Source organism: Candoia aspera, chromosome 1, assembly GCF_035149785.1.
Source record: "Candoia aspera isolate rCanAsp1 chromosome 1, rCanAsp1.hap2, whole genome shotgun sequence".
Taxonomy (NCBI): domain Eukaryota; kingdom Metazoa; phylum Chordata; class Lepidosauria; order Squamata; family Boidae; genus Candoia; species Candoia aspera.
In genome coordinates, this window is record NC_086153.1 from 338,274,514 (window position 1) to 338,299,774 (window position 25,261).

The window sequence follows — 25,261 nt, forward strand, 5'->3', positions numbered from 1 at the left end:
GTGCTTGGCAACCAGTATTTATGATACTGGCAGTGTCCTGGGGTCACGTGATCGCCATTTGCGACCTTCCCAGCCGGCTTCAGACAAGCAAAATCAATGGGGGAAACCGGATTCACTTAATGACTGCAGCAAGAAAAGGCTGTAAAATCGGACACAGTCACGTGGTGCCTCACTTAATGATGCCTCGCTTAGCGACCAAAGTTCCAGTCCCAATTGTGATCGTAAGTTGAGGACTACCTGTAAAAGACAGGAGGGAAGAATGGGCAAAGCAGTTTGAAGAGGTGGGGTTCAGGAAAGAAACTTTCAGGTATGGGAGGAAGAAGAGAAAGGAAGACATAATGGGTGGTGGAGGAAGAATCTTCCAGAGTCGGCACTGAAGGAAGGCATCTGTGCATCAAACATTCCATTCAGTCGTGTCTGTTGCTGCAATTTCTTTATTTTTTGCACAAGTAGAAGAGGGCAGGACTGGAAAATGCGAGGCCTGCTGCTTAGGAAGCGAAAGCTTAAATAAAAAGAATATCTCTGGTGGCTTTGCCTCACACCTCTGATCCCATGATGTGCTTGATCCACGGAAGAAAGTCGGCTATGCGGGAGTAAACGCCCGGCGGGAAGCTATTGCCAAAGGAAACGATGCCGTGCACGATGCCGTTGCACACCATCGGGCCTCCCGAGTCCCCCTGGGGAAGGTGAAAGCAAAGAAAACAGCTGAAAGGGAAGGTTTAGAATGGATCTCTATAAAACCAGTTCTCCCCAGGGATCGGGGATCAGGACTCCCATCGTCTCCTGCCAGTTCTTTGGGACGTGTGATGGGACGTGTGATGGGAAGGCAGCAGGTTAAGGATGAGGCTGACAGCACTAAGCAAGACCAGCCAAAGAATCTGATAAGGTCTGATATTTAAATTCGTTCCTGATTCCACACCATGAGGACTAGCATCTTTCTGAAGTTTTAAGGGATCAGGGCCCAGCCGAGTGGTGGAATGTTTGCTCTGCAGGCAAAGAGCTTCAGCCTTATTCCTCAGCCATCTTCAGTCAGTCCCACTTTAAGGAAGATTGGGGAGGAGATATTTTGCTAGAAATCGACCCAGCAGGAAAGGGGAAAGAGATCCAGAGCACGGACATTGTTTGCAGCACTGCAGGATGGCCAATGGTGCCTGGGTGCCACACTTTGCTCTCGGCTCTTCTCTCTTGTGCAACGTGAGGACGTTCACATGGGTGCGCCTGTGAGCATAGCTCGGTTTTGCCATTGGGCCTGGGGCTCCCACAGAAATAGGGAGCCTGCGTAATGGCTCTGTTGGGGGTAAGACCCTGAATGTGGTTTTTGTCTGTAGTTTTTAACCCCTTGAATTGCTTGAATTACTGTTAATTAATTACTGAAATTGAATTACTGCTAAGGTTGTTCTTCTTTTGCTATTTTAATTGTGTGAACCACCCCGCGTCACATATGTGAGGTGGGTGGCTATATAGATTCAGCAAACGCGTCAAAAAAATAGCTGAATATGAGGCAGAAGGGAATCTGATTTCCAGAACTACCAGTTGAGGCTAAACTGGGCCTTCAGATATCTAGAGCAGCATTTCTCAACCTTGGCAACTTTAAGACGGGTGGACTTCAACTCCCAGAATTCCCCAGCCAGCAAAGCAAAGCTGGCTGGAGAATTCTGGGAGTTGAAGTCCACCCGTCTTAAAGTTGCCAAGATTGAGATACACTGATCGAGAGAGTGAGATGGTCAACCCTGATGACTATGGGGATTAGCTGGTGAGGCCTGAGAAGGTAGTTTAGACACTGCCATCCATCCTCCAAGACAATTCTGTAGACTAAAAAAGGCTAAAAATATTGATGTCCCACTGTGTGGCCCCCAAATAAATGAATAAATTACATCTTCCCAGACTAGAAGAATACTCCCTGCACCCTCTAAAGTGAACCCAACCATCCTTTGCTTCCTTTCCTAACCTGGCTGGTATCTCGGAGTTGATTGAAGCTTCCAGCACAGATCATGGCATCATCAAGCTCTGGATACAATTTCGCGCATTTCCGGCGATTGTAGATGGTGATGTTGGTTTCGAAGAGTTTATATGACCTGACCAACCTGTCAATCATTCCCCATCCCGAAGTCGTGCAGAGGGTCCCATCCGGGAGGTCGCTATTTGACCGAGGCAACGGAATAACTTGGACGTATTTGTTGAGCTTTGCTGGGTGGATCAGCTGATGCCAAATAGGGAGGAAGAAAAAGAAGGAAAATGACAGTTGAATGAGCTTCTGTTGCAACCAATGGATGAAGAAGATGGTGGTGGGACGTTTGCCTAAAAAAGTGTTTTCGGTGGGGAGAATGAGATTGCGGCGATAGCTTTAATTTAAAAAAAAATCAAGCTTGTAGCTGCTCTTCGTGAGCCTGAAAAGGCACAGCTTTGGCTATATGAAGGTTTTTGGGGGCGGGATGCAAAAGCGGGCTCTTTTCACTGGCTCCCAAAAGTGGGTCAGGAGCATTTGGGGGAAAGGAGACAGCAAAAAAGTCAAGATGGCCGCCGTGGCCATTGATCAAAGCCTCGCCTCGTTTCTACTTCTCTCTGTTATACTTCGGCATTCGCTTCAGATTTCTCTTCTGGGACAGCTGCTATTTCTGCTCTCAGTTTTATTGCTGTTTTTAATTAAACGTAAGTAAGTAAGTAAAGAAAGAAAGAAATGACCATTGCAGCTGCACTGCGAACAGTAAAGGAATCCAAACGTTTGGAGAATTTCACTTCCCCCTCCTTGAAACTCCCGTCCAAAATCACTTCTGCATTTTGAAACAAAACGCGTTTCTCCCTGGAGAACTTGCAGCCTCCCTCCAACGTTCACGCTGCTAGTCCCTCTGGAGGGGGGTCGGACGTCCCACACGGTACGACTGTTCCCTTAAAGAGGCAGTTTGTTAATCCAGTGGCAGGCTTAGCTGATGGCGCTTTTTGGTCCCGCAGGGGAGAGTGGGCCCTGTACGCTTTTTCCGCTGGGGCAGTTGCGAGAGCGGGCCGTGCTTGGAATACACTACCTTTAGCAAAAGGATGTCGTGCGTGACCGTTATGGGATTATAGGCAGGATGCATATGGTACGACTCGACGCCGAGCACTTGCTGAGACTCCTCAACAGCATGGAGGTCATGTGCTCCCAACACCACGGTAACTTCGCTGGGGAAAAAGCATCAGACAGCGTTAAGAAACTGTCCCATTCCCTCCTCCTCTCCTTCCCTCCTCCCTGCCCCTTCCCCTTCTTCAGCCGTTTACCCCTTTCCCTTCCCTTCCCTCCCTCCCCCTTCCTCTTTCCCTCCCTTCCCCTTCCCCTTCTTCATCCATTTACCCCTTTCCCTTCCCTTCCCTCCCTCCCCCTTCCTCTTTCCCTCCCTTCCCCTTCCCCATCCGTTTTCCCCTTTCCCCTCCCTTCCCTTCCCTCCCTCTTCCCCTTCCTCTTCCCCTCCCTCCCTTCCCCTTCCCCTTCTTCATCCATTTACCCCTTTCCCTTCCCTCCCTCCCTCTCCCTTCCTCTTTCCCTCCCTTCCCCTTCCCCATCCGTTTTCCCCTTTCCCCTCCCTTCCCTTCCCTCCCTCTCTTCCCCTTCCTCTTCCCCTCCCTCCCTTCCCCTTCCCCTTCTTCATCCATTTACCCCTTTCCCTTCCCTCCCTCCCTCTCCCTTCCTCTTTCCCTCCCTTCCCCTTCCCCATCCGTTTTCCCCTTTCCCCTCCCTTCCCTTCCCTCCCTCTCTTCCCCTTCCTCTTCCCCTCCCTCCCTTCCCCTTCCCCTTCTTCATCCATTTACCCCTTTCCCTTCCCTCCCTCCCTCCCCCTTCCTTTCCCTCCCTTCCCCTTCCCCATCCGTTTTCCCCTTTCCCCTCCCTTCCCTTCCCTCCCTCTCTTCCCCTTCCTCTTCCCCTCCCTCCCTTCCCCTTCCCCTTCTTCATCCATTTACCCCTTTCCCTTCCCTCCCTCCCTCCCCCTTCCTCTTTCCCTCCCTTCCCCTTCCCCATCCGTTTTCCCCTTTCCCCTCCCTTCCCTTCCCTCCCTCTCTTCCCCTTCCTCTTCCCCTCCCTCCCTTCCCCTTCCCCTTCTTCATCCATTTACCCCTTTCCCTTCCCTCCCTCCCCCTTCCTCTTTCCCTCCCTTCCCCTTCCCCATCCGTTTTCCCCTTTCCCCTCCCTTCCCTTCCCTCCCTCTCTTCCCCTTCCTCTTCCCCTCCCTCCCTTCCCCTTCCCCTTCTTCATCCATTTACCCCTTTCCCTTCCCTCCCTCCCTCCCCCTTCCTCTTTCCCTCCCTTCCCCTTCCCCATCTGTTTTCCCCTTTCCCCTCCCTTCCCTTCCCTCCCCCTTCCCCTTCCTCTTCCCCTCCCTCCCTTCCCCTTCCCCTTCTTCATCCATTTACCCCTTTCCCTTCCCTCCCTCCCTCCCTCCCCCTTCCTCTTTCCCTCCCTTCCCCTTCCCCATCCGTTTTCCCCTTTCCCCTCCCTTCCCTTCCCTCCCCCTTCCTCTTTCCCTCCCTTCCCCATCCATTTTCCCCTTTCCCCTCCCTTCCCTTCCCTTCCCTCCCCCTTCCTCTTCCCCTCCCTTCCCCTTCTTCATCCGTTTTTTACCATTCCTTTTCCCTTCCCCTCCCTCCCTCCCTTTCTTCCCTCTCCTCTCCTCCCCTCCCCTCCCTCTCTTTCCCTCCTTCCCGCCCTGTGGCTTTTTGTTTCTTTCCACCGCTGATCTGGGCCCTGTTCAGACCACCACATTCTGCCCTGTCAAGGCCAGCAAGACACGGGCGCCACGTACTCCATGCAGTGTGCTGCGGACATCACCCACTGTGGGGCCACTAGAAATCCTCCACATGTGAAATCATCTTGTGACTTCAAAGCTGCCATGTATGGTCTAGAATGGGGTGCAGCTTCGTGGCCCCCGATAATCCGGCTCTTTAGCGGACCTGTGTGAGAATTTGAGGAATGCTCAGCTGCCAGTAGGTTTTCGTAATTGCAGGGGGTTATTAAAGTCCCATCAAAGCAGCAGCAGAACCCGATGATCTTAAAGAGGGGCTTAGAGGAAGCTTTGCATGGACATCGATGCAAGCAAAAAAGCAAGCAAACCATAATTCTCCAGCCGGATGCCTTTTGGCCATGCTAATTGTTTTTCTGGAAATTGGTGCCCAGCACATCTTCCAGACACCATGAGGAAAGCTGATTTGGGGTTCAAGTCATAGCATCCATCTCTTCTCCATCCTTTTTTTTTAAATTTTACCCAGCTGAATACGGTAGCCGAGGAAAGGTGCACACCTAACACATTCAAGCGTTGCGTGTGAGAGCAGCCAGCATTTAAGAAGCACTGAAAGAAACACGGGGCAGCTGGTCAAGTCAGAGCATCTGGCTGATTAGTGGCTAAGCTCTGACTTTCCCAAGGCCACCGCCTTTCCTGCTGGGGGGTGGCTGGTAAGAAGCAGGCAGAGGATGCCCTGAGGTGGCTTTTCAGCTGAGAAGGAGAAGCCACACGCAGTGGACTTGAAATTGAGTTTCTTGCAAGATGGGAGCGATGGCCTTTTGATGGATGAGGACGTCTGTAATGTTTGGCTTATCTCATAATACTGGGAGGAGAAGCAGAAGGAACGTGGCCAAGGATTCTAACGTTAAGGTTGACACCAAGAATGCATCTGAAGAAATTGTTTTCTGCTTCTCTTGTAAATCCCAGAACTTGAGGTCAGTGGGAGAGGAATGAAAAGCAGATCTGACCAGTAGGAAGAACATCAGGAACAGCCACAAGTGAGAAACTGTCTTGGATAACTTAGTGAAGTACACACAACTTCCACCACTTAAAACTCACTCCAAGCTTTCTGGGACGCGTTGAGGGCTACACTTGCAAAGTGGGGGAGACCAGGCCCCATGCTGAGAGGGGATTTCAGGAGTTTTAAGAGTGGAAATGGATGCCTTAAGCTGGAAGAAGGCTTAAGAGCCCATTTTGCTCCTTGAATGCCCCCTAGCCTTCCAAAAATGTAAGAGAGACACCTTTTAAGGGGCAAATGGGAGCCATAATCCTGTTTCTCAATCCTCTCAAAATAGACCAAAATGAGAGCCAGTTTGGTTTAGTGGCTAAGGTGCTGGGCTAGAAACCAGGAGTCTGTGAGTTCCAGTCCCTTAGGCGTGACAGCCGGCTGGGTGGCCTTGGCCCAGCCACTCTCTCTCAGCCCAAGAGCCAATCAGGCGTGGTATGGGAGTTCTAGTCCCGCCTTAGGCATGACAGCCGGCTGGGTGGCCTTGGCCCAGCCACTCTCTCTCAGCCCAAGAGCCAATCAGGTGTGGTATGGGAGTTCTAGTCCTGCCTTAGGCATGACAGCCGGCTGGGTGGCCTTGGCCCAGCCACTCTCTCTCAGCCCAAGAGCCAATCAGGCGTGGTATGGGAGTTCTAGTCCCGCCTTAGGCATGAAAGCCGGCTGGGCGGCCTTGGGCCAGTCCCTCCCTCTCAGCCCAACTGGTGCAATGTAGACTAGCCTCCTCGTGGTGCACCCCGGGCAATGTGACTTGTCACGGCTAAACAGTCCACACATCTGACTGCTGGACCTCACAAGGATTTCCCAGCAAGAAAAAAGCAGCATGAACACTGAACTGTTATGCCATATGATTTAAAAAAAAACCTAAGCAAAACAAAACATGATTGGTAGGTTCTGGACATCTTAAAAAACTCTACTGTAACTGTTAGCTACTTAATTTGTTATTACAGGTAGTCCTTGTTTAGCGATAGCCTCGTTTAGCGACTGTTTGCAGTTACGACAGTGACAAAGAAGGAACTTTGCGACCCATCCTTGCATTTACGACCTTTGCAGGTCTGTAAAGCAAAGGAAAGCTGAAGTCAGATCATAAGCACAGTTGCTGTTTCACTTAGTGACCGCTTCGCTTAATGACTGAGTTACTGGTGCCAACTGTGGTCACTAAATGAGGACGACCTGAATTTCATTACACGTGGGGGGAAATAGACATTTGGAAAAATGTCTGATTTATGTTCCCGAATAATAGGAGCATTATGCACATTAACTGAGGTGAGCAGTGGGTATTGTTAATTGTTACAGCCCCGCAGGCTGCAGAATTTCTTGAGCTGGTCCAAACAGCCTCTTCATTTCCCACCATCACCCCACAAGCTGGAGGAATTTGGGTGCATTGTAATCACAGAATCCTTTGCCAGCTTAAAACTCCTTGCATTTTGGGGATGATGCCCCATCCAGCAGGGATTTTATTTACTTAATTTTGCAAAGGTTGGGTGTCCTCATCTAGCTTGGCACTCTCTCTGACTTCGGAAGGGCAGGTGCCATTTTTGGCTAGCTAATGATTGTACAGCAGGGAGATGTGAAGAAGGAGGGCCTGTCTTAAATGAGCCAAGATGAAGGATGCTAAGATGCAGCCCAATAATTTTTCCTTTTCTTTTGGGTTTCACTTACCTGGATGGGCCAGGGAGAAGACCATCAGGAAGAGAAGAAGCTGCAAGAAGATTTCCATCTTGAGGTTCACTTCAAGTGGAAGTGGTTGTATGCATGGTTGGCTTGCTGGATCTTGTCATCTTTATATTCACCCTTGCCCATGAGAAGCCGTAGAAGCTGGCCTCTCATTGGCTACGAAACAGCCATGGAACCCCCTCACGCTCCCAGAACAGATGCTCGCTAAAACAGCAATCAGATAAACGAGTTTTATCTTTTTGCGGTTGGGTGGAGGCGAAGTCACATGCCAAATACAAGGGAGGAGTAGCCCATGACCCATGGCCTGCAGGGATGGCCCAGCACCCCATTTTTGGAGCCCCCAGCCCTGCAAGACCATATGCCAAAATTTGGGGGCAGAACGGCCCATTTTTCACCGCACAACCTTTTTCCAAGTGGGAGGCAAGATTAAGGGTTGGGATGGGAGGGCTCTGGGTGGCAGGCAATCTTCAGAAAACTCCCCCAAAAGATCCAAAGTATCCCCAACTCATGTTGCCAAATTGGGACGTTTTGCCCCTGAAAGTCAGGAGCATGAGGTAGACCCTTCTTTTTTTGTTTTCTTCTTGCATTTTGGAAGAATGCTTGATGGTGTCAAGGAAAGCTCCATTCCAGAAGCCTTCTGGTTGGTTTCACACCTTAAGCCAATGTTTCTCAACCTTGGCAACTTTAATATGCATGGACTTCAACTCCCAGAATTCCATGCTGGCTGGGGAATTCTGGGAGTTGAAGTCCACGCATCTTAAAGTTGCCAAGGTTGACAAACACTGCCTTAAACCCATCAAAAGGCAGGAATGGCCCCTCTCTATCCTGGGACATCTTCACTTCATCCTCTGAAGACATCCGAAAGGTCAGGAATCCAGATCCAGATCCTGAGGAGCTCCCAGTGTGTGCTATGCTGCATTCTCCAAACAGGGCCTCTCCCATTGTGTTGGGACTGCATTCCCAGAATTCCCCAGCCATCATTCTGGCTAGGGATTCTGGGAGATGCAGTTCCAAGGCATCAAGGTTGCTCCAGCTTGGAGCAGTCGGCTGTAAAAAGTTGCCTTCCAGTGAAACAGGCTTTTGATTCTACATATTCAAGAATGCCTTTTCCATTAGCTGTTTTCCAATCATTGTTTAACCCAGGATCCATTTCCAAGCATATAATAACGAAGAGGGGCAGGCAAGTGATTCTGGGCAGCTATACAATCAAACAAACAAACAAACAAATAAAATACCAATTCGAGGTTGGAATCTTCTTCTGAGTTCGAGATCTTTTGTAAGACTTTCCTTATTTTTCCACGTCTGTTTCCATCTTCAATGTCGTTACAGATGTTATGCAAAAGGACACCGATGGACAGATAGTGACCGATTCAAAGGAAATCAAAGGAAGATGGAAGTATACTGAAACAGTATACTACCAAAATACCTTAGAAGATATTCCCTACATACAAGAGCCTCTAGTACTAGAAGATGGAGTTAGATCAGCACTCTGGTTATTACAGGTAGTCCTCATTTAGTGACTGCCTCGTTTAGCAACCATCTGCAGTTACCACGGTGATGAAGAAGTAACTTTGCGGCCAATCCTTGCATTTACAGCCTTTGTAGGCCTGTAAAGGAAAGGAAAGCTGAAGTAAGATCGTAAGCACAGTTGCAGTTTCACTTAGCAACTGCTTCATTTAACAACTGAGTTGCCGGTTCCAGTTGTGGTCACTAAAAGAGGACTACTTGCATCAAGTCGGAAGGCTACAGGAAGAGCCCCTGAAATATGGCAAGCAAGAGAGGAAGAATCAGTCAAAGTTCTTTCCCAGCAAATCTGGAGAATGACACAGAGGCCAACAGATCGGAAGAGGTCCAGTCTATGTACCAATACTAAACGAAGGACAGTTAACAAAGTGTGCAAATCATTCTACAATATCTTTAATTTCTAATTCTGGTCTGTGACCGTAATAATGAAAATTGATTAATATCTTTAATTTCACATGCTAGCAAATAACGCTTAAGATCATCCAATGTAGATTAGAGCTCTACATGGAAAAAAGAGATGCCAGATGTTCAAACTGGCTTTAGAAAAAGCCAAAGAACACGAGGCACTATTGCTGATGCTTGCTGGATACTTGAGAAAGCCAAGGAATACCAAAAAGAAGTCAGAACGTGCTTGATGGATTATAGGAAGGCCTTTGATTGTGTTGATCACGCTGAGCTGTGGAAAATGCTCAGAAACATGGGAATCGTAGAACATCTCATTGTTTTCACGAGAAACTAATATACAAGTCAGAAAGCCACCGTACGGACAGAACATGGTGAAACAGACTGGCTCCAGGGTGGCAAAGGAGTGCCACAAGGCTGCAAACTCTCCCTTATTTATTCAACTTCTTTGCTGACTATACAGTATATTAAGGGAAGCTGGATTGGAAGTAGATGAGGGTGGTTTTAAAACTGGAGGAGGAAATATCAATAATCTGCACTGTGCTGATGATACGACTCTGCTAGCCGAAAATGCAGAGGATCTGCAAGCTCTAGTAATGAAAGTCAAGGAGCAAAGTGAAAAAATGGGATTAAAATTAAATATGAAGAAGACCAAATGACTGACAACAGGTAGAACAACCAGCCTTAGAATTGACCATGAAGGGATCAAAATGGTATAAATAGCTTCTGCCTGTTAGGATCAGCCATGAACAGTAAAAGAACAAGCAGTTATGAAATACGCCACAGACTGGCACTCGGTAGAGCAGCTATGAAGGCCTTGGGAAAGATATTCAGATGCCGGGATGTGTCTCTGCCCACAAAGATCGGAATCGTGCAAGCCATGGTCTTCCCGGTGCTTCTCTATGGAATCCAAAGTTGGACTCTGAAGAAGCAGGACAGGAAGAGCATTGATGCTCTTGAACTCTGGTGTTGGAGAAGACGCCTGAGAGTACCATGGACGGCCAAGAAAACAAATGGATGGATCACCAAACAAATCAACCCAGAGTTCTCACTCAAGGTGGCACAAATGACCGGGCTCAAATTATCCTACTTCAGACACATTATGCAAAGATCCAGCTCCCTTGAGAAGCCCATCATGCTGGGAAAGGTGGAAGGGAAGGGAAGAAGAGGAGGACCAGCAGCGAGGGGGGCACTATTGGAAGACTGAAGGGCCAGGATGGAGACAGATCATCCTGCAGAAAATCAACCTATCTGGTTGCGAATAGTCAACACTGATGTGATGGCATGTAATCAATCAATCAACGTGAAGACCCAGCTGTCTGAAGAAGTCCGTAATGCTGGGAAAGGTGGAAGGAAAGAGAAGAGGAGGACCAGCAGCAGAGGGAGGGACTCAGTTACAGGGGCGATGGGGGCACCCGTGGGAGTCCTGGAGGACCAGGCTGGGGAGAGACGATCATGGAGAAAATCTATCTGTATGATCAACTTGATGGCACATAATCAATTAATCTATCTATCAATCAAATCCTTGTCATGGATGTTCTTCTCCTATTGATCCTTCAAAGAAAGATACCTCATGTAGAATTAAACGAGTTTTATTCTGCTCAAAAAGCACTAACCTCTGAATCAGAGCACTCAGCATCTCTGATTCTGTGGCATCCTGGCTGTGGCTGATGGTGCTTCTCAGTTGTGTGACAACAGTTGCTCAAGGCTGCATATTCATCCCTCATAGGATACATTCAACCACAAACAGGCCAAGCCCATTTTTCTCCCAGACAGCTGGTTGGACCCGGCCTGAGTGGTCAGTTTAAGGCTCGGTGTCTCTTGTGAACCAAGAATATTGGGTTAATTGAGTTAGTGGTAACGGTGTAGTGGAAATTCAGATGCTGATTCCGTTTCATATCGGAGATCTTCCCAAAATACGCTCAACCCAGTTTGGGAACCCAATGGCTGCGTGGATGGCAGATTGCGTATCAACCAGATGGGCTAGCCCGGTTCGCCCAAAGTGCCGGACCACATCTGGATTCCCAGATTTAAACTATAAATGACCACCCAGAGTCACTTGCCAAGATGGGCGGTGAAGAAATGTGATAAACAAAACAAAACAAGATAAAATAAACGACCTTGCTCCATTTTAGCCTAACCGAGTGTGTTGTGGGAAGGTGGCTTTTTTGATCCGGGCACTAAACGAAGAATCAATGGCTCTACGTCCTTCTGAATCTCAACTGCCAAGGTTCTTTTTCAAGACTTGATAGACCTCCAAACATCTTCCCAGTTCAGTTTTCGGTTTGGCTCCTATCTTTGGGAAGAGATCTCAGCTGTTAACTGGCTGTTGTTGCCCAGACCGTTTTTTGCGAACATCATGTGGTTGACTGTTGTTCTCTGGCCTCTATCTTTTCCTGTGCAAACCTCTAACGGTTGGTGGGAGCGGATGGCCCAACGTCACCCGGGACTTTCTGTTCGGTTTAGGATCAGATGAGAAGCTGGGGAGAGCGGGGGAAAGAGACGGGTGCTGAGTCAACTCGACCCTGCAGCTCTGGGATTGCTCGCGAGCGAAGGCGGGCTCCCCTTTGCTGAGTCTGCAGGGTGAGAAGAGCCACAGAAGGCGAGGTTTTTGTTTTTCTCTTGTTTTTGGAGGGGGCTGCATGCACAGCCATTGACGTGTTTCTGGCAGTCACGGGTCAAGGGACAAAAGAATTCAAGGCAGCGCAGCCCCCCAGGCCGGTTTAGTCAAGGTAACTATGTGTCTATGAAGTTTTCTGGGTAGCAGGGCAGAGTGCTCTGCTGATGTTTTTTTCAACTTCCCAGGCTAGCCTACGGTTGTGGGATTTCCTGGTGGTCTCCTGTCCAACCACTGAGCAGGTCTACCCCTGCGTGGCTTCTCCAGGTCAGTGGTCCAGAGAACAGAACGGGCAGAGTTTCAATTAAGGTTATTTAGGCAGCCAGATATCTTCATTTGGGGAAAAGCCCTCTTTTTTTCCAGGGAAATTTATGTTTCAGGTAAACATGCAAGCAAGAAACAAGCATTTCGAACTGGAAATCTTCCTAGCTTGCTGTCCTCCGGTTGTAACAGAGGAACGGATGTGCAAAGCCTCACCGATTGTGCTTTGTCTCGTGCAAATTGAAAATTGCGAACTCTGCTTTTTGGAAACAGTCTCCTGCATGGCGGGGCCGGAGTGCTTCACTGGCTTTGCAAAGGCTCAGAAAACACACTTTTTAAAACCAGCTTTGCTTGCTGATGTTCATTATTTTTAATATCTCTGTTTCCAGTTTTGATCTCATGACTTACTGTAAACCACAAGGGGACCTCAATCCTCAGCAGCCCCGTATATGAAAAACCATGGTTAATAATTATAGCATGGGGTGGGATCTCAGCCACTTGTTGTTTATACAATAAGCCATGGTTTCGCACGGGGGAGAATCAAGCCAGAGTTCACTAAACTTTCCATTTGTCTTCCTTGGAAGGGGCCAAGGTTCCTGGCAAATTACTTTTCCCAGGGAAATCACCATTTGTCTGGTGGTGGACGGTGCTTGAAACGGCCGAAGTTACATTCAAAGGGATTTTGGACTTGGTTGGGAAAACAGTGTGCATCTTTCACATCTCCATCCTGGAAGGGTACCACTTCCTTATGGCGGATGGGGTTTAAATTTTTTCTACACCATTGTAAAATACACGTTCACGAACAGAGAACTGCCCCAAAATCTGCCAAATCCCCTTCCAAGATACTCATTCCATCCTTTTGCCTAATCGCTTCTCCATCTCCCAGGACGGGCGTTTGGTAGCATGCACAAGGACGCCACGTCTGTTGGTGCGTCATTCCTGGAATTATGTCACTGCTCAAATGGTGTCCTCTGCATCCTTATGAAGTCACCTGCATTGTTTGTGTGCTGATATCGCTGCATGCAAGATGGCCCCTTGGCTTTCCTTGTGCTGCCCACAGATTCCTGTGGTTCTCTAGTTGTAAGTAAATTTAGGAAGAGGAGGAAAGGAGAAGGAGAAAGAGAAGGAGAAGAGGGGATGGGGAGGGGAGGAGGGAAGGAGGAGGAGGAGAAGAAAAAGTCAGAAGTCAGATCTGTCAGTCACTATACGGGCTCTGTTTTTACTGGGCTGTGAACCCGGAGGTGAAGCAGGATGCCATACTGAAGACGCAGGTTTGAAATGCAAAAGCTTGTTTATTTCAGGAAGGGCGCAGCACCAGCCCCACCAAGGCATTAGCTCTGAGCCAGACGTAAGAAAAGACGCACAGATGTTGTGGTTACACGGTTTAAGGGGCTTGCAGATTCTCATTTGCAGGAAGAACAATGTTATTCCTGCATACAGAACGATTTTGACATTGGGGCAGCATAAAGCGATGGAGGGGATCTAAAAGGACGTCTACCCCAACCCTCTTCCAATTGCAATGCCATTTTCCTTATGGAAAATTGGGAAATCCAGAAAGACGGAGGCTGCGCTGACTTGATTGTTCAGATTAACTAACCACACTTCACCCTGGTGTCTGTCTGGTCAAGCCAGCCCCTGTTAGGTTATGCTGTGTGACTGCTCCAGATGGGAGGAATTGAATAAACCAGGGTGAAATGAAAATGCAATTATTTGTCTGCAAAGAATGCAGCTTTGCCTGGACCAAAGGTTGGGAAGAGAAAGTGGAAAAGAAGAACATCAGCAATCATCCAGAATTCTGTTCGTTGGCCAGGAAAACAGATGTGGTGTTGCAGTATAAATGGACCCACAGCTTTGCAAACAAGAAAAAAAGCTGGCAGCAAAGGAGGCGGGGGGGGGGGGGGCAATAGCTGGTCCAGTAATTGACAAGGGAGGATTGTATTTTGTGCAGATCCAAAGGCCAACTTTCTAAGATGCCTAATGCACCCGATCAAAGATGGTGCCTCTCAAGACTTTCTCTATTGCAACATTCTCTTTAGCAGCCGCAAAGCATCTGGAAAGCGCAGGAAAACGAAACAAAGGCACTTGAAACATTGCAGTGGATTTTTCTCTCTTCCTCAGCTTTCACCCCATCATCTCTTGGATCCAAGGAAGGAAGGCTGCAACGCGGGTGTATATCGAAGGGGGGACCTGAAAACCATAGGAGACGATGCCGTGGGCCACCCCGTTGCAGACCAAGGCGCTCCCGGAATCCCCCTAGCAACAGGTGGAAAAGAGAATAAAGGATTATCATCAAAGTGAGACAAAGCGAATTAATTTTTAATCAAGTCTTCCTACGGGGTCTCTCTCCCTCTCAGCATTTCCTCTTTCAAAGGACATCTAAAAGTGATCAAAGACACCAGGAGGGGAGTCTGCAGGGGTGGGTTTGTGTGTCAAAAGATGGGGGCAGTGACTGAGCGATCCAAGCCCACTCCACTTTTAACATCCTTGGTCCTCAACCAGTGTTTCTCAACCTCGACAACATGAAGATGTGTGGACTTCAACTCCCAGAATTCCCCTGGCAGCATTCTGGGAGTTGAAGTCCACAAATGCCAGCTGGGGAATTCTGGGAGTTGAAGTCCACAAATGCTGGCTGGGGAATACTGGGAGTTGAAGTCCACAAATGCTGGCTGGGGAATACTGGGAGTTGAAGTCCACCCATCTTAACGTTGCCAAGTTTGAGAAACACTGATGTAGACTCTTGACCCCTTTCGTGGCCTTTAAAATGTGCCGTGAAGATATCTTAATGCCCATCATCACTAAAAAAAAAAAAAAAGGAAGATGTGTTCTTATCATGAAAAAAAAGAGAAACAAAGATGGCGTCACTCACGTTGCTGACATCACAGAGAGTGGCCCGGCTGCCTGCGCACAGCATCCCATCAGTCATTTCTGGGCGAAACACGAGACACTTTCTACGGCCAAGAGCCGTCACGTTGGTCTCAAACAGCTTCGGCGTGGGTTTGAACGTCGCATCGATCCGGCCCCATCCCGCCACAAAGCATTTGGTGTCTTTGGGAAGGTCATCCATGGAGATTGGTATAGGAATCACTTGGACATACTCATTCAGCTTGGCTTCGTGTCTCAGCTTCCATAAAGAACAAAGGACGGAGAATATCCCCGCTGGATTTAAGCTGGATCTACCTTTCACCCCTATCGTAATTACTGTATATACTTGTGGGTAAGGCGAGAATTTTAGGTCCCAAAGTACAACCCCAAAATTGGGTTCAGCTTATCCACATGGGTATACTTTTTAAAATTACCGTTGCATTTGTGGATTAAACCCATCAATGGAGAAGCTGACTGTCGAAATTTTTGTGTTTTTTTCAATATATTCTGAAGGACTTCATTTGTTTTCATATTTGGTATCAATAAATATTGTTTTCCAGAACACTTGGCTTCAAACATTCATAATTGGCTAATGTGGAGCATTTTTCTAACTGGCCCATTTTCCATGGCATTTTGGTTAAAAATTTGAGGGTTGGTTTATCCCCAGATGGGCTTATCTGCAAGTATATAGGATAGCTTTTCTCCTATTATTAAAAATAGTCTTTGCAGCATGCTACGGAATCATATAAGATTATCACATGGGGCATTGTTTCTCAACCTTGGCCACTTTAAGATGTGCGGACTTCAACTCCCAGAATTCCCCAGCCAGGGGAATTCTGGAAGTTGAAGTCCGCACATCTTAAAGTGGCCAAGGTTGAAAAACACTGACATACAGAAATGGGCTGAAAGTAGAGGTTGGGCAAGCAAGGTCTCAAAGCCATAACAGAAAAACAAGCATTGCTTCCTTTAACAGTCCAGCTGTTGCAGATGTATAGCTGCAGCTACAGAAGAATACAGGTAGTCCTTGCTTAGCGACCACAGTTGGGACTGGAATTTCAGTTGCTAAGTGAAGCAGTCATTAAGTGAATCTGACCCAACTTTACAACCTTTTTTGCAGCAGTTGTTAAGTGAACCATGTGGTTGTTAAGCAAATCATGCAGCTCCCCATTGATTTTGCTTGCCAGAAGCTGGCCAGGAAGGTTGAAAATGGTGATCATGTGACCATGGGGTGCTGCAACATAAATGCGAACCGGTTGCCAAGCACTCAAATCATGATCATATGACCATGGGGGTGCTGAGATGGTTGTAAGTGTGAGAAATGGTTGTAAGTTGTTTTTTTCAGCACCATTGTAAATCTGAACTGTCACTAAATGAATGGCTGTTAAGCGAGGACTACCTGTAATGGTTTAAACCACACAAAACAGGATTGTGTGCTTGTTTAGATGGAAAATGAAAAACAGCCTCTAAAAGCAGACACCACTTTGATGACAGCCAATAGCTTCTACAACTTTAAATTGGTTTTCCTGGGTAAAAGCTGTGTTACTGCGAAATTGAAGCCCCCATAATTTGGGTGCAGAGGAAAATAGCAATCACTGTGCAGGAATGTTCTAATAAAAGGAATTATGCAAAGGGTGAATGGAATAAACTCTCAATTTGGCAATGCAGTCAGGCCTCACAAGACCAGGATAAAATTATCGATCTGGGGTGTCCACAGGGGAGGTTAAAAAAAAGTGAATATGGAAGCCATGACCACATGACTGAAACCCCGCCCCTTTCATATGATGCATGTAGAAAAGAGGTGGGGCTTCCATCAGGTGGTCGTGGCTGCCATATTGACATTTTTTTTAACCTCCCCTGTGGATAGCCTTGATTCAGAGGATGCGAACGCTGAAAACAATTCATCCATACACTGAAAAACGGTTGTCCTCAGGGAGGAGGTCAAAAAAGTCAAGATGTCAGGCACAAAAAGGCAATTGAAGCCCCACCCTTTTTTTACATGTGTCAAAAAAAGCCAGGATGTCACGATCACTAAACAAAAGTCATGACTCGTGTAAAAAATTCAGGGCTTTGATTGAATGGTGTAGGCGCCATCTTGACTTGTTTGACCCCACTGTGAACATCCCCTGAGTTGCTTGAAGCATGGGAAAAATTCTCTAAGGATATTCCTAGGTGCAAAGATTACTGCAGATGCTGACTGCAGTCAGGAAATCAGAAGACGCTTAATCCTTGGGAGAAGAGCAATGACAAATCTCGATAAAATAGTTAAGAGCAGAGACATCACACTGACAACAAAGGCCCGCATAGTTAAAGCAATGGTGTTCCCCGTAGTAACAGATGGCTGCGAGAGCTGGACCATAAGGAAGGCTGAGCGAAGGAAGATCGATGCTTTTGAACTGTGGTGCTGGAGGAAAATTCTGAGAGTGCCTTGGACTGCAAGAAGATCCAACCAGTCCATCCTCCAGGAAATTAAGCCAGACTGCTCCCTTGAGGGAATGATATTAAAGGCCAAACTGAAATACTTTGGCCACCTAATGAGAAGACAGGACACCCTGGAGAAGATGCTGATGCTGGGGAGAGTGGAGGGCAAAAGGAAGAGGGGCCGACCAAGGGCAAGGTGGACGGATGACATTCTAGAGGGGACGGACTCGTCCCTGGGGGAGCTGGGGGTGCTGACGACCGACAGGAAGCTCTGGCGTGGGCTGGTCCATGAAGTCACGAAGAGTCGGAAGCGACTAAACGAATAAACAACAAATCCTGGATCACAAGTCCCAGAATTCTTAGCAATCACTGTTAATGGTGGGGAATTTGGGGCAAAACTTCACATTTCAGCTCCTTCGTTTTGTGTACTGATTCAAACAGGCAAAATGAATGGCATTCCTATTGACATCCGAAGGACATCAATGCCAAGCACCAAGGGTGTTCCTTCCTCATACCTTCAGCAGAAGAATGTCATTGAAAGGGACGCCCTCCATTATGACATAACCGGGATATTTGTGGTAGCTTTCGACTTCCATCATTTGCTGGGTGTTTTCAACAGCGTCCAGATCGTGTGCACCCAAAACAACAGAAATCTCTCTTGAAATGAAAACAAAAAAAGATAAATCCTCCTCTGATTCAGAACCAAAATCACCCGCGCAAACCATACCTAGATTATTGTGTGCCATTGTAATGGTATGTGGGAATGACCTTGGGAGACAGAGGGAAGAGATGCTGCTTAGGGAACAATCAGATAAGGGAGGGCCTAGCCCACAGCTGCGTAATGGGTGGAGAAAGAGGCTCAGAAGGGACCTTCCGTAACTTACAGGTTGTAAAAAGAGATGGCGGGAGATTTGTCCTTTCAGACTTGCAAGATTCTGCCAATGTAGCCTTACAATAAAGTAGAATTAGCTCATCTGGTCGTGTTTCCTGCCTGGTCTACCTGGGAAGGCTGACAGCCACATTTCAGCACATGGAGTGGGACTCTGGACTCCCTGCTGTCTCTCCCACATCAAAGAAGATCAAAGTCACTTCTCCCAGAGCTCCTGGCCCTCCTTAACATGGACAGCCACTCCCTATTAGGGAAGCCTTCATCCAAAATACAAACTCACCCATTGCAATGGGCTGCAGTCAGCACCCACTGGGGAGCAATGAGGAACCCCCCGCATCCAAAATGTCCATTGACTTTCAAAGCTGCTGAGTAAGGCCTTGAGTGGGGCTTCGCTTCGTGTCCTCCAACGATCCGGCTGCGTGGGGGACCTGCAAAGAGGTATAGGTGAGGTGGGATCTACCTTATTCAGCCCCACTGATGGCCCTGGGGCTCTCCCGACCATGAACCTCTCCAGCTTGTGTGGATCACTAAGGGCAAAGCAGCAAATGCTCTTTCATTCAACTACATGAGAAAATAACACAAGGCGATTTCTTGGCCCAACTGTAGGGTGTTGGGTCTTTGGTCTTCTGCAGAAGATCTGCAATGCAGTCCCTCAAATCCACATGTAAAACAATCAAGGGGATGATGAAGGCTCTCTCTCTCTAAACGGGGCCTTGGGGAAGCCTGTTTCAGAACAGGTAATACAATTGGGCTTGCTGGCAGGCTACAACTTACATACCTTGAGGGGATGCTTTGCATGTAGAAGATCCCGAGGTCTCCAACCAGAGCTGGAAATCAGGACCACAGCTGGAGAAATCACTCAAGTCGCTTCAGTGACTCCATACACCCTTGGAAAAACCCAGCTGCTTTGCTCAAGGTTGGGTACCACCCTGAGAAGTTGGGATACCCACGTATTGATGGACGTTCCCCAGCTTCAAAATAGACATCAGGAGGACCTTCCCGACCATGTGAGCGATCAGTTAATGCAACAGGCTGCTGCATGAAGTGCTGAGCTCTCCTTCACGGGAGGCCCTCAAGCAGAGACTGGAGGGTCATCTGTCAGAGATGTTCTAGGAGCTCCTGCCTTGAGCAGAGGTTGGACTAGATGACCTCTAAGTACACTGCTTGTCATGTCCCCTGTTGCGATGTATACATACATCACAACGGGGAACATGCCTTTCCGATGAAGGGGAAGGGGAAGGAAAGAATCAGTGCTAATCCTATAAGCACTGAAAGACAAAAATAAAGGACAAAGGGGCATACCTTTGCCCTGACCCGGGAAGCCATCATCCTATCTCCCTGACATCTCTGCATTACCACGGGGGACACACCTGCTCCGGACACAGGAAGAGGACAAAGCCAATCAGCGCTAATCCCCCTGATCGCCCATCGAGACTCCGGAATCGCCCCCTGATCGCCCATCGAGACTCTGAGTTCACCGTCGGGCAAGACTTCGGGACAATGGGGGGTGGGGAAGGATCAGGTCCGCACCACGGGTATTTACCGGCTACCTCGCACGCCATGTGCTCATTCCCGTCTTTCTCTGTGTCTGCATTCTATTCCTAATAAACCAGATATCCTTAGCCCTGGCTGGTGAGTCTGTGTTTTATTAGAATAAGGCAACCATCACACTGCTATGATTTGCAGCCTGCTTTCATCTCTTCCTGCCCCAGCCAATCCAGATGGAAGCCCCTTGGAAAACAGCCCTCTAAGCTACTTACCAGCACTGCCCAAGGAGGTAGACAAGAAGCCCATCAAAAGGTAACATAAGTCTCGAAGCATCACCTATTCTGGCTCTGGAGTAGATTTGGCAAAGCCAGGGAAAGAAGACGGGGAGTTTTGTCCTCTGGGCAGTGCTGTCTCCTTATATAGTCCCTCCATTGACAGTTGTAAACTGTGACTTGGGGCCATCTGATTTTGTGGCTTCCATATCTGCCATCTTTTCATCTCTAACTCAATAATCAGTGAGCAAAGTCACTTCTTGGAAACATGTGGGGCAGGCCCAAAGCTTGGGAAAGGGTGGGTTAGGTAGAGAGCAGGAGGAGGAGGAGGAGGAGGGAAGGAGAAGAAGGAGGACAAGAGGAAGGGGAGAAGGAAAGGGAGAGGGAGAGGGAGGAGGAGGAGGGCAGTCATGAATGATGGGAAGGGAGAGGTCATTCCGGCTGAAGGCCCAGGAGCCATTTGGAGTGGGGAGGCTTGCAAGGATCTGAAATGCAGGCCACCTGGACAGCAAGGTTCGAGCCAGTGCAAGACAGAAAATGCTCCTGTTGAGATGGGCCACAAAGCTAGGCAGAGGTTGGTGGTAGGTTGAGGCCACCATCACGTGTCCCTCTCCTCCAGAAACGATGGGTGGCTCACACTCACTCTGGAAGAGTAGACCTGCCCTACGTGTGAAAGATCTCCCATCTTGTGTCCCTCCAGAGGGGCCTGGCTCTGTGGCCTTGCAAATAAATGCTGCTGGACTACAGTTTCCAGCCTTCATCATAATCGGGCATCCTAGTACAGGCTCCTGGCATGCTGGCTGGGGAATTCTGGGAGTTGAAGTCCACACCCCTTAAAGTTGCCAAGGTTGGGAAACATGGATCTAGAGGTTCACCACACCCTGGTGCGATGATCAAAGATGATTACCCACAAAGGAGTTAGCTCCTTTCTGGCCATGGAATTAAACCTCTGCTATTTGTATCTCCAGCAGAGGAATCACACACAACCACACTGGCTGGGTTTGTACATCATCACATCAAGCTGCACAAGGGTATCAGCAGGGTGTGGTCCGAAGAAGGTCAAGGTGGTGGCTACAGCAGTGCCATCAAAGCTCTGCCTGTTTTTTAGGTGGTGCATCCAAAACAGGTGGAGCTTCGATGGCACCATTGCAGGCCCCATCTTGACTTTTTGGACCACACCTGGACCACACCCAGGTATCTCAGCTAGGTGAACCCTAACGAAGCTGAGAATCGCCCTCATGAAAGCTACCTGGAAGTCATTTCTGGAGAGACAAGCTTACACTGGGATGTTTGAGTGAAAAAACAGACTCCGGAGTTTTCTGTATTTGCATGCAATACACCTGGTCCAACATTAGATGATCTTGAAAACCAAGTTTGCAGGGGACCAGAAACCATGGCCAGAATGTCAGCTGCTTCCATAGAGGCACAGAAGTCTCCAGTCTGCTCTTTTTATTATTTTTTTAACAGTTGTTTCAAATATTGCTATAAGCCTCATTCAGATCAGGACCACTACAGATGCCAGAAGGAACGGCTCTGCCTGGCCCATCCCTTTCTCCCCTTTTATCCTGATCTGAGGGCACCTGGTCTCACAGGGGAACATTTGAAAAACAAGAGGGTACAGCTGAAGTTGGAAGTGCAAAAGCTGGCTTGCAGCTAAACCTCAAAAAAACCAAGATTATGGCAACCAGCTTGATTGATAACTGGCAAATAGAGGGAGAAAACGTAGAGGCAGTGAAAGACTTTGTATTTCTAGGTGCGAAGATTACTGCAGATGCTGACTGCAGACAAGAAATCAGAAGACGTTTAATCCTTGGGAGAAGAGCAATGACAAATCTCAATAAAATAGTTAAGAGCAGAGACATCACACTGACAACAAAGGCCCGCATAGTTAAAGCAATGGTGTTCCCCGTAGTAACATATGGCTGCGAGAGCTGGACCATAAGGAAGGCTGAGCGAAGGAAGATCGATGCTTTTGAACTGTGGTGTTGGAGGAAAATTCTGAGAGTGCCTCGGACTGCAAGAAGATCAAACCAGTCCGTACTCCAGGAAATAAAGCCAGACTGCTCACTTGAGGGAATGATATTAAAGGCAAAACTGAAATACTTTGGCCACCTAATGAGAAGACAGGACACCCTGGAGAAGATGCTGATGCTGGGGAGAGTGGAGGGCAAAAGGAAGAGGGGCCGACCAAGGGCAAGGTGGACGGATGACATTCTAGAGGTGATGGACTCGTCCCTGGGGGAGCTGGGGGTGTTGACGACCGACAGGAAGCTCTGGCGTGGGCTGGTCCATGAAGTCACAAAGAGTCGGAAGCGACTGAACGAATAAACAACAAACAGTTGAAGTTGCCCCCTGTTGCTGCCCCTCTAGCACTCCACCTTTATGGTTTGGAGGGTTACGTTCAGAACGACTTTCTTTTCTGATCCAAATAAGGTGGAGACCCAGCAACCACCTTTGGGCAAAATGTGTGTATGCTCTGCCTTAACATGATTTGGGTTCAAATGATACTCAGGATCTACAAGCAACCCGTGTAAAAGAAAGAGGAAATAGAAGCAGAGTGAGATATTAGAAATGGGCCCATGAGGATGTAGCCTGTCTCATCTCTGGAAATCAGGCCAGCTGGGAATGATGAGCATTGTAATCCAACCTCTCTGGAAGCTGGCAGAATCAACATCATCCAGCGCTACCTCTCATCCAGAATTCCAATGTTTAGTTGTTGAGTTCCCATCTGTAACTATGTCCATACAAAGTGTAAAATGCCCTAATCTGGGAAGGATGACGTTATGAAGTATTTTTATTTTACATATTTTTATTCTATTCTCTTTCTGTTTTACCTTATGTTTCCTATGGTGTTTTTCCCTTCCTCCCCTCTTCTTTTCTTTTTAAGTCTTCACATTTAGACTCTGTATCACCGGGGCAGAATTTTAACGCCTTGGGTTACAGCATTAGGTTTTTAACCTGGCTGGTCATTGACCATCATTAAATCAACATTGGCATTGGACAGACAACAGGTCCTTGGCCCTGGTACAAAGCTGATGGTTTATTACATCCTGGAGAGCCCTGTCAGAAGAAGATGCGTAGCTGAGCATTTGATAGTTGAGATCCTAAGCAGCTTCTCAAGTCGGTGCAGGGGAGAGGCGCGACAAGAGGTCGCAGAGCCAGCAACAGCAGAGGAACGCACAGCAGCCTTCCAGACAGCCAGCTAAGCATGTCTCTTCCCTGTTATAACGCTCCCTCACATACACTACCTGGACTGGTCTTCCATCATATGGACCTCCTCCAAGTGGTGGATAACCCGCGTAAGGGGGCGGATATCTCGGTGGGTAGGCTTGATATGGGCCAGGGCCAGGGCCAGCGGGTGGTAGTGGTGGTGGACTCTGGCATGCTGCTTTGTCACCCATTAAGCTTCTTGTCTCTGCCTTCTCTGGCCAGCTAGTCGCTTCCGATCTGCTTCTGATGGACGAAAACGTTCTTGGTGCTGAGAAGTTCCAGGGAGCAGTATTGTTACTACCCGTGGAGACAGAACAGGATGGTCAAGGTCACGCTAGAAAAGAGACAAGCAAACCACAGGGTTGTAATGGACTTCTGAGAGGTTGGTGGGTTGCCAAAGATTGCACATTCTGGAACATTGATTCACCCCTCCTTTACCAGGAAAATGGATAGCCACTTCCTCACTGTGTCAGTAAGTGGTTAGTAAGAAGATCAAGAAATCCTAGTCTTGAGGCAAAACCTGAAGATACATGGGTTGAACTTGAAGATATAAGGGTTGCTAAAGAAAATGATTGAGGTGTCAAGATTTCGGTAGCTTAGCCCTGTTTCCCACCCCCACCCCACTCCTTCCATAAACCTGATAAACAAGACTATAAGAATCTAGCTTGCCTGAATCTAGAGAAGCTAGCTGCCGCAGAGCCATGATTGCTGATCAGGATGGGGAACCCAGCAGGCAATCTATCCAAGGCATATGACCTGTGTGGTTAGTGTAAAACAGGTTTCAGTGACAACCTTACATAGATTGAGTGGCCCCCTTGTGCTAAGTCATCCAATGGTTTGCTTGATTTTGGCCTAGCATGCCGGGTGAGACCACTGTGGTATATCCCACAAATGATGGTTAAGCAGACCACTGGGTTTTGGCATGGTGGCTGGCACAGCCTGCCACCATCAACCTAGATTAGTCATAGTTCTCCATGGGGAGGGGCTGGAATCCCCTCAACCCTATCTGGAGCTGTTGGGGAACCTGAATTAGAGATACCAGCTGCTCCGTTAATAAGAAGCGTGTGTCAAACCAGATGAATATCAAGATCTGGAGAAAGGATTCCACACTTGGATCTCACCAACATGTCTCTTCTTACCTGGATGCCTCCTTGTGTCTATTCACTTCCAATCTGCAATCTTCATGTGTTTGGGGAGACAGAGAAGTGTGAAGCCAGCAGAAAATAAAACCATCCCAAACATCCAGAAGTAGCGAAGGATATTCTTGCTGGATCATATTCCTCAGTTTCATTATCCCCCTCTGGTTATGAAGGTGGGGTGGCTTGTGGTCCTCCCTTGCTTTTTATGACATCACCATCACAGGTCAGAGGCCTCCCTTAGGAGATAAGGTCCCCTTAAAAGGACTAACCCAGGGTTCCTCAACTTTGGTAACTCTAAGCTATGCGGACTTCAACTCAAACCAGCTGGGGAATTCTGGGAGTTGAAGTCTGCACAGCTTAGAGTTGCCAGGTTGAGGAACCCTGGACTAACCAATCAAATTCTCACCTCACCCCTGGCCAAGGCAACCCCCCACTTTCAGGGGCAAATCTGCACATTCCAGGATTAGCATTTTCTGGGGGACACCAAAACACTCCATTTTAATTCTGGAATGTGCCAATCCAGTTATTCTGAATGGGGCCTGGCAGATTTCTGGAACTGGTTCTAGAAGGAAAAAAAGATGGTTCCACTAATCCTTCAGAGGTGCCACCTCTAGAATGGCGTGTTTTGCACACTCGCATTTACTATTAAAACCTGCCAGCCACCAGCCCTGACCACATGCAGCATCCAGGAGCATGGGACCTGATCCAGAACTAATGCAAAGCCAAAATCTACCTTCCAATTTCGCAGAAACAT

The 25,261-nt window shown here is 48.0% G+C and overlaps 2 protein-coding genes across 2 annotated transcripts; both read right to left on the bottom strand.

The window, feature by feature from the left end:
* Positions 1-406: 406 nt before the first annotated feature.
* On the bottom strand, positions 407-7,515 carry LOC134488462 (mast cell protease 1-like). Its single transcript, XM_063290912.1, has 5 exons — positions 7,411-7,515; positions 4,770-4,917; positions 3,021-3,156; positions 1,949-2,200; positions 407-677 (listed from the first exon to the last, which is right to left on the bottom strand). The coding sequence occupies exons 1-5, from the start codon at positions 7,466-7,468 to the stop codon at positions 537-539; spliced, it is 735 nt and encodes a 244-aa protein (XP_063146982.1). The 5' UTR covers positions 7,469-7,515; the 3' UTR covers positions 407-536.
* A 6,757-nt stretch (positions 7,516-14,272) lies between these two features.
* LOC134488464 (mast cell protease 2-like) lies at positions 14,273-20,232 on the bottom strand. Its single transcript, XM_063290914.1, has 5 exons — positions 20,159-20,232; positions 18,679-18,826; positions 18,025-18,166; positions 15,096-15,350; positions 14,273-14,482 (listed from the first exon to the last, which is right to left on the bottom strand). Exons 1-5 carry the CDS (start codon positions 20,217-20,219, stop codon positions 14,351-14,353), a joined length of 738 nt encoding a protein of 245 aa, XP_063146984.1. The 5' UTR covers positions 20,220-20,232; the 3' UTR covers positions 14,273-14,350.
* Between the last annotated feature and the right edge of the window lie 5,029 nt (positions 20,233-25,261).

Bases quoted from the DNA above. Each gene is read 5' to 3' on its own strand.
- LOC134488462 (XM_063290912.1), bottom strand. From the start codon at position 7,468: ATGGAAATCTTCTTGCAGCTTCTTCTCTTCCTGATGGTCTTCTCCCTG. The intron at 3,157-4,769 runs GTACGTGGCGCC...CTTTTTCCCCAG, and splicing joins TCCGCAGCACACTGCATGGA to CGAAGTTACCGTGGTGTTGG. The intron at 678-1,948 runs GTTAGGAAAGGA...CACCTTCCCCAG, and splicing joins AACTCCGAGATACCAGCCAG to GGGGACTCGGGAGGCCCGAT.
- LOC134488464 (XM_063290914.1), bottom strand. From the start codon at position 20,219: ATGCTTCGAGACTTATGTTACCTTTTGATGGGCTTCTTGTCTACCTCC. The intron at 18,827-20,158 runs GTAAGTAGCTTA...ACCTCTTTGCAG, and splicing joins TACCTCCTTGGGCAGTGCTG to GTCCCCCACGCAGCCGGATC. The intron at 15,351-18,024 runs GTATGAGGAAGG...TCTTTATGGAAG, and splicing joins ATGACATTCTTCTGCTGAAG to CTGAGACACGAAGCCAAGCT.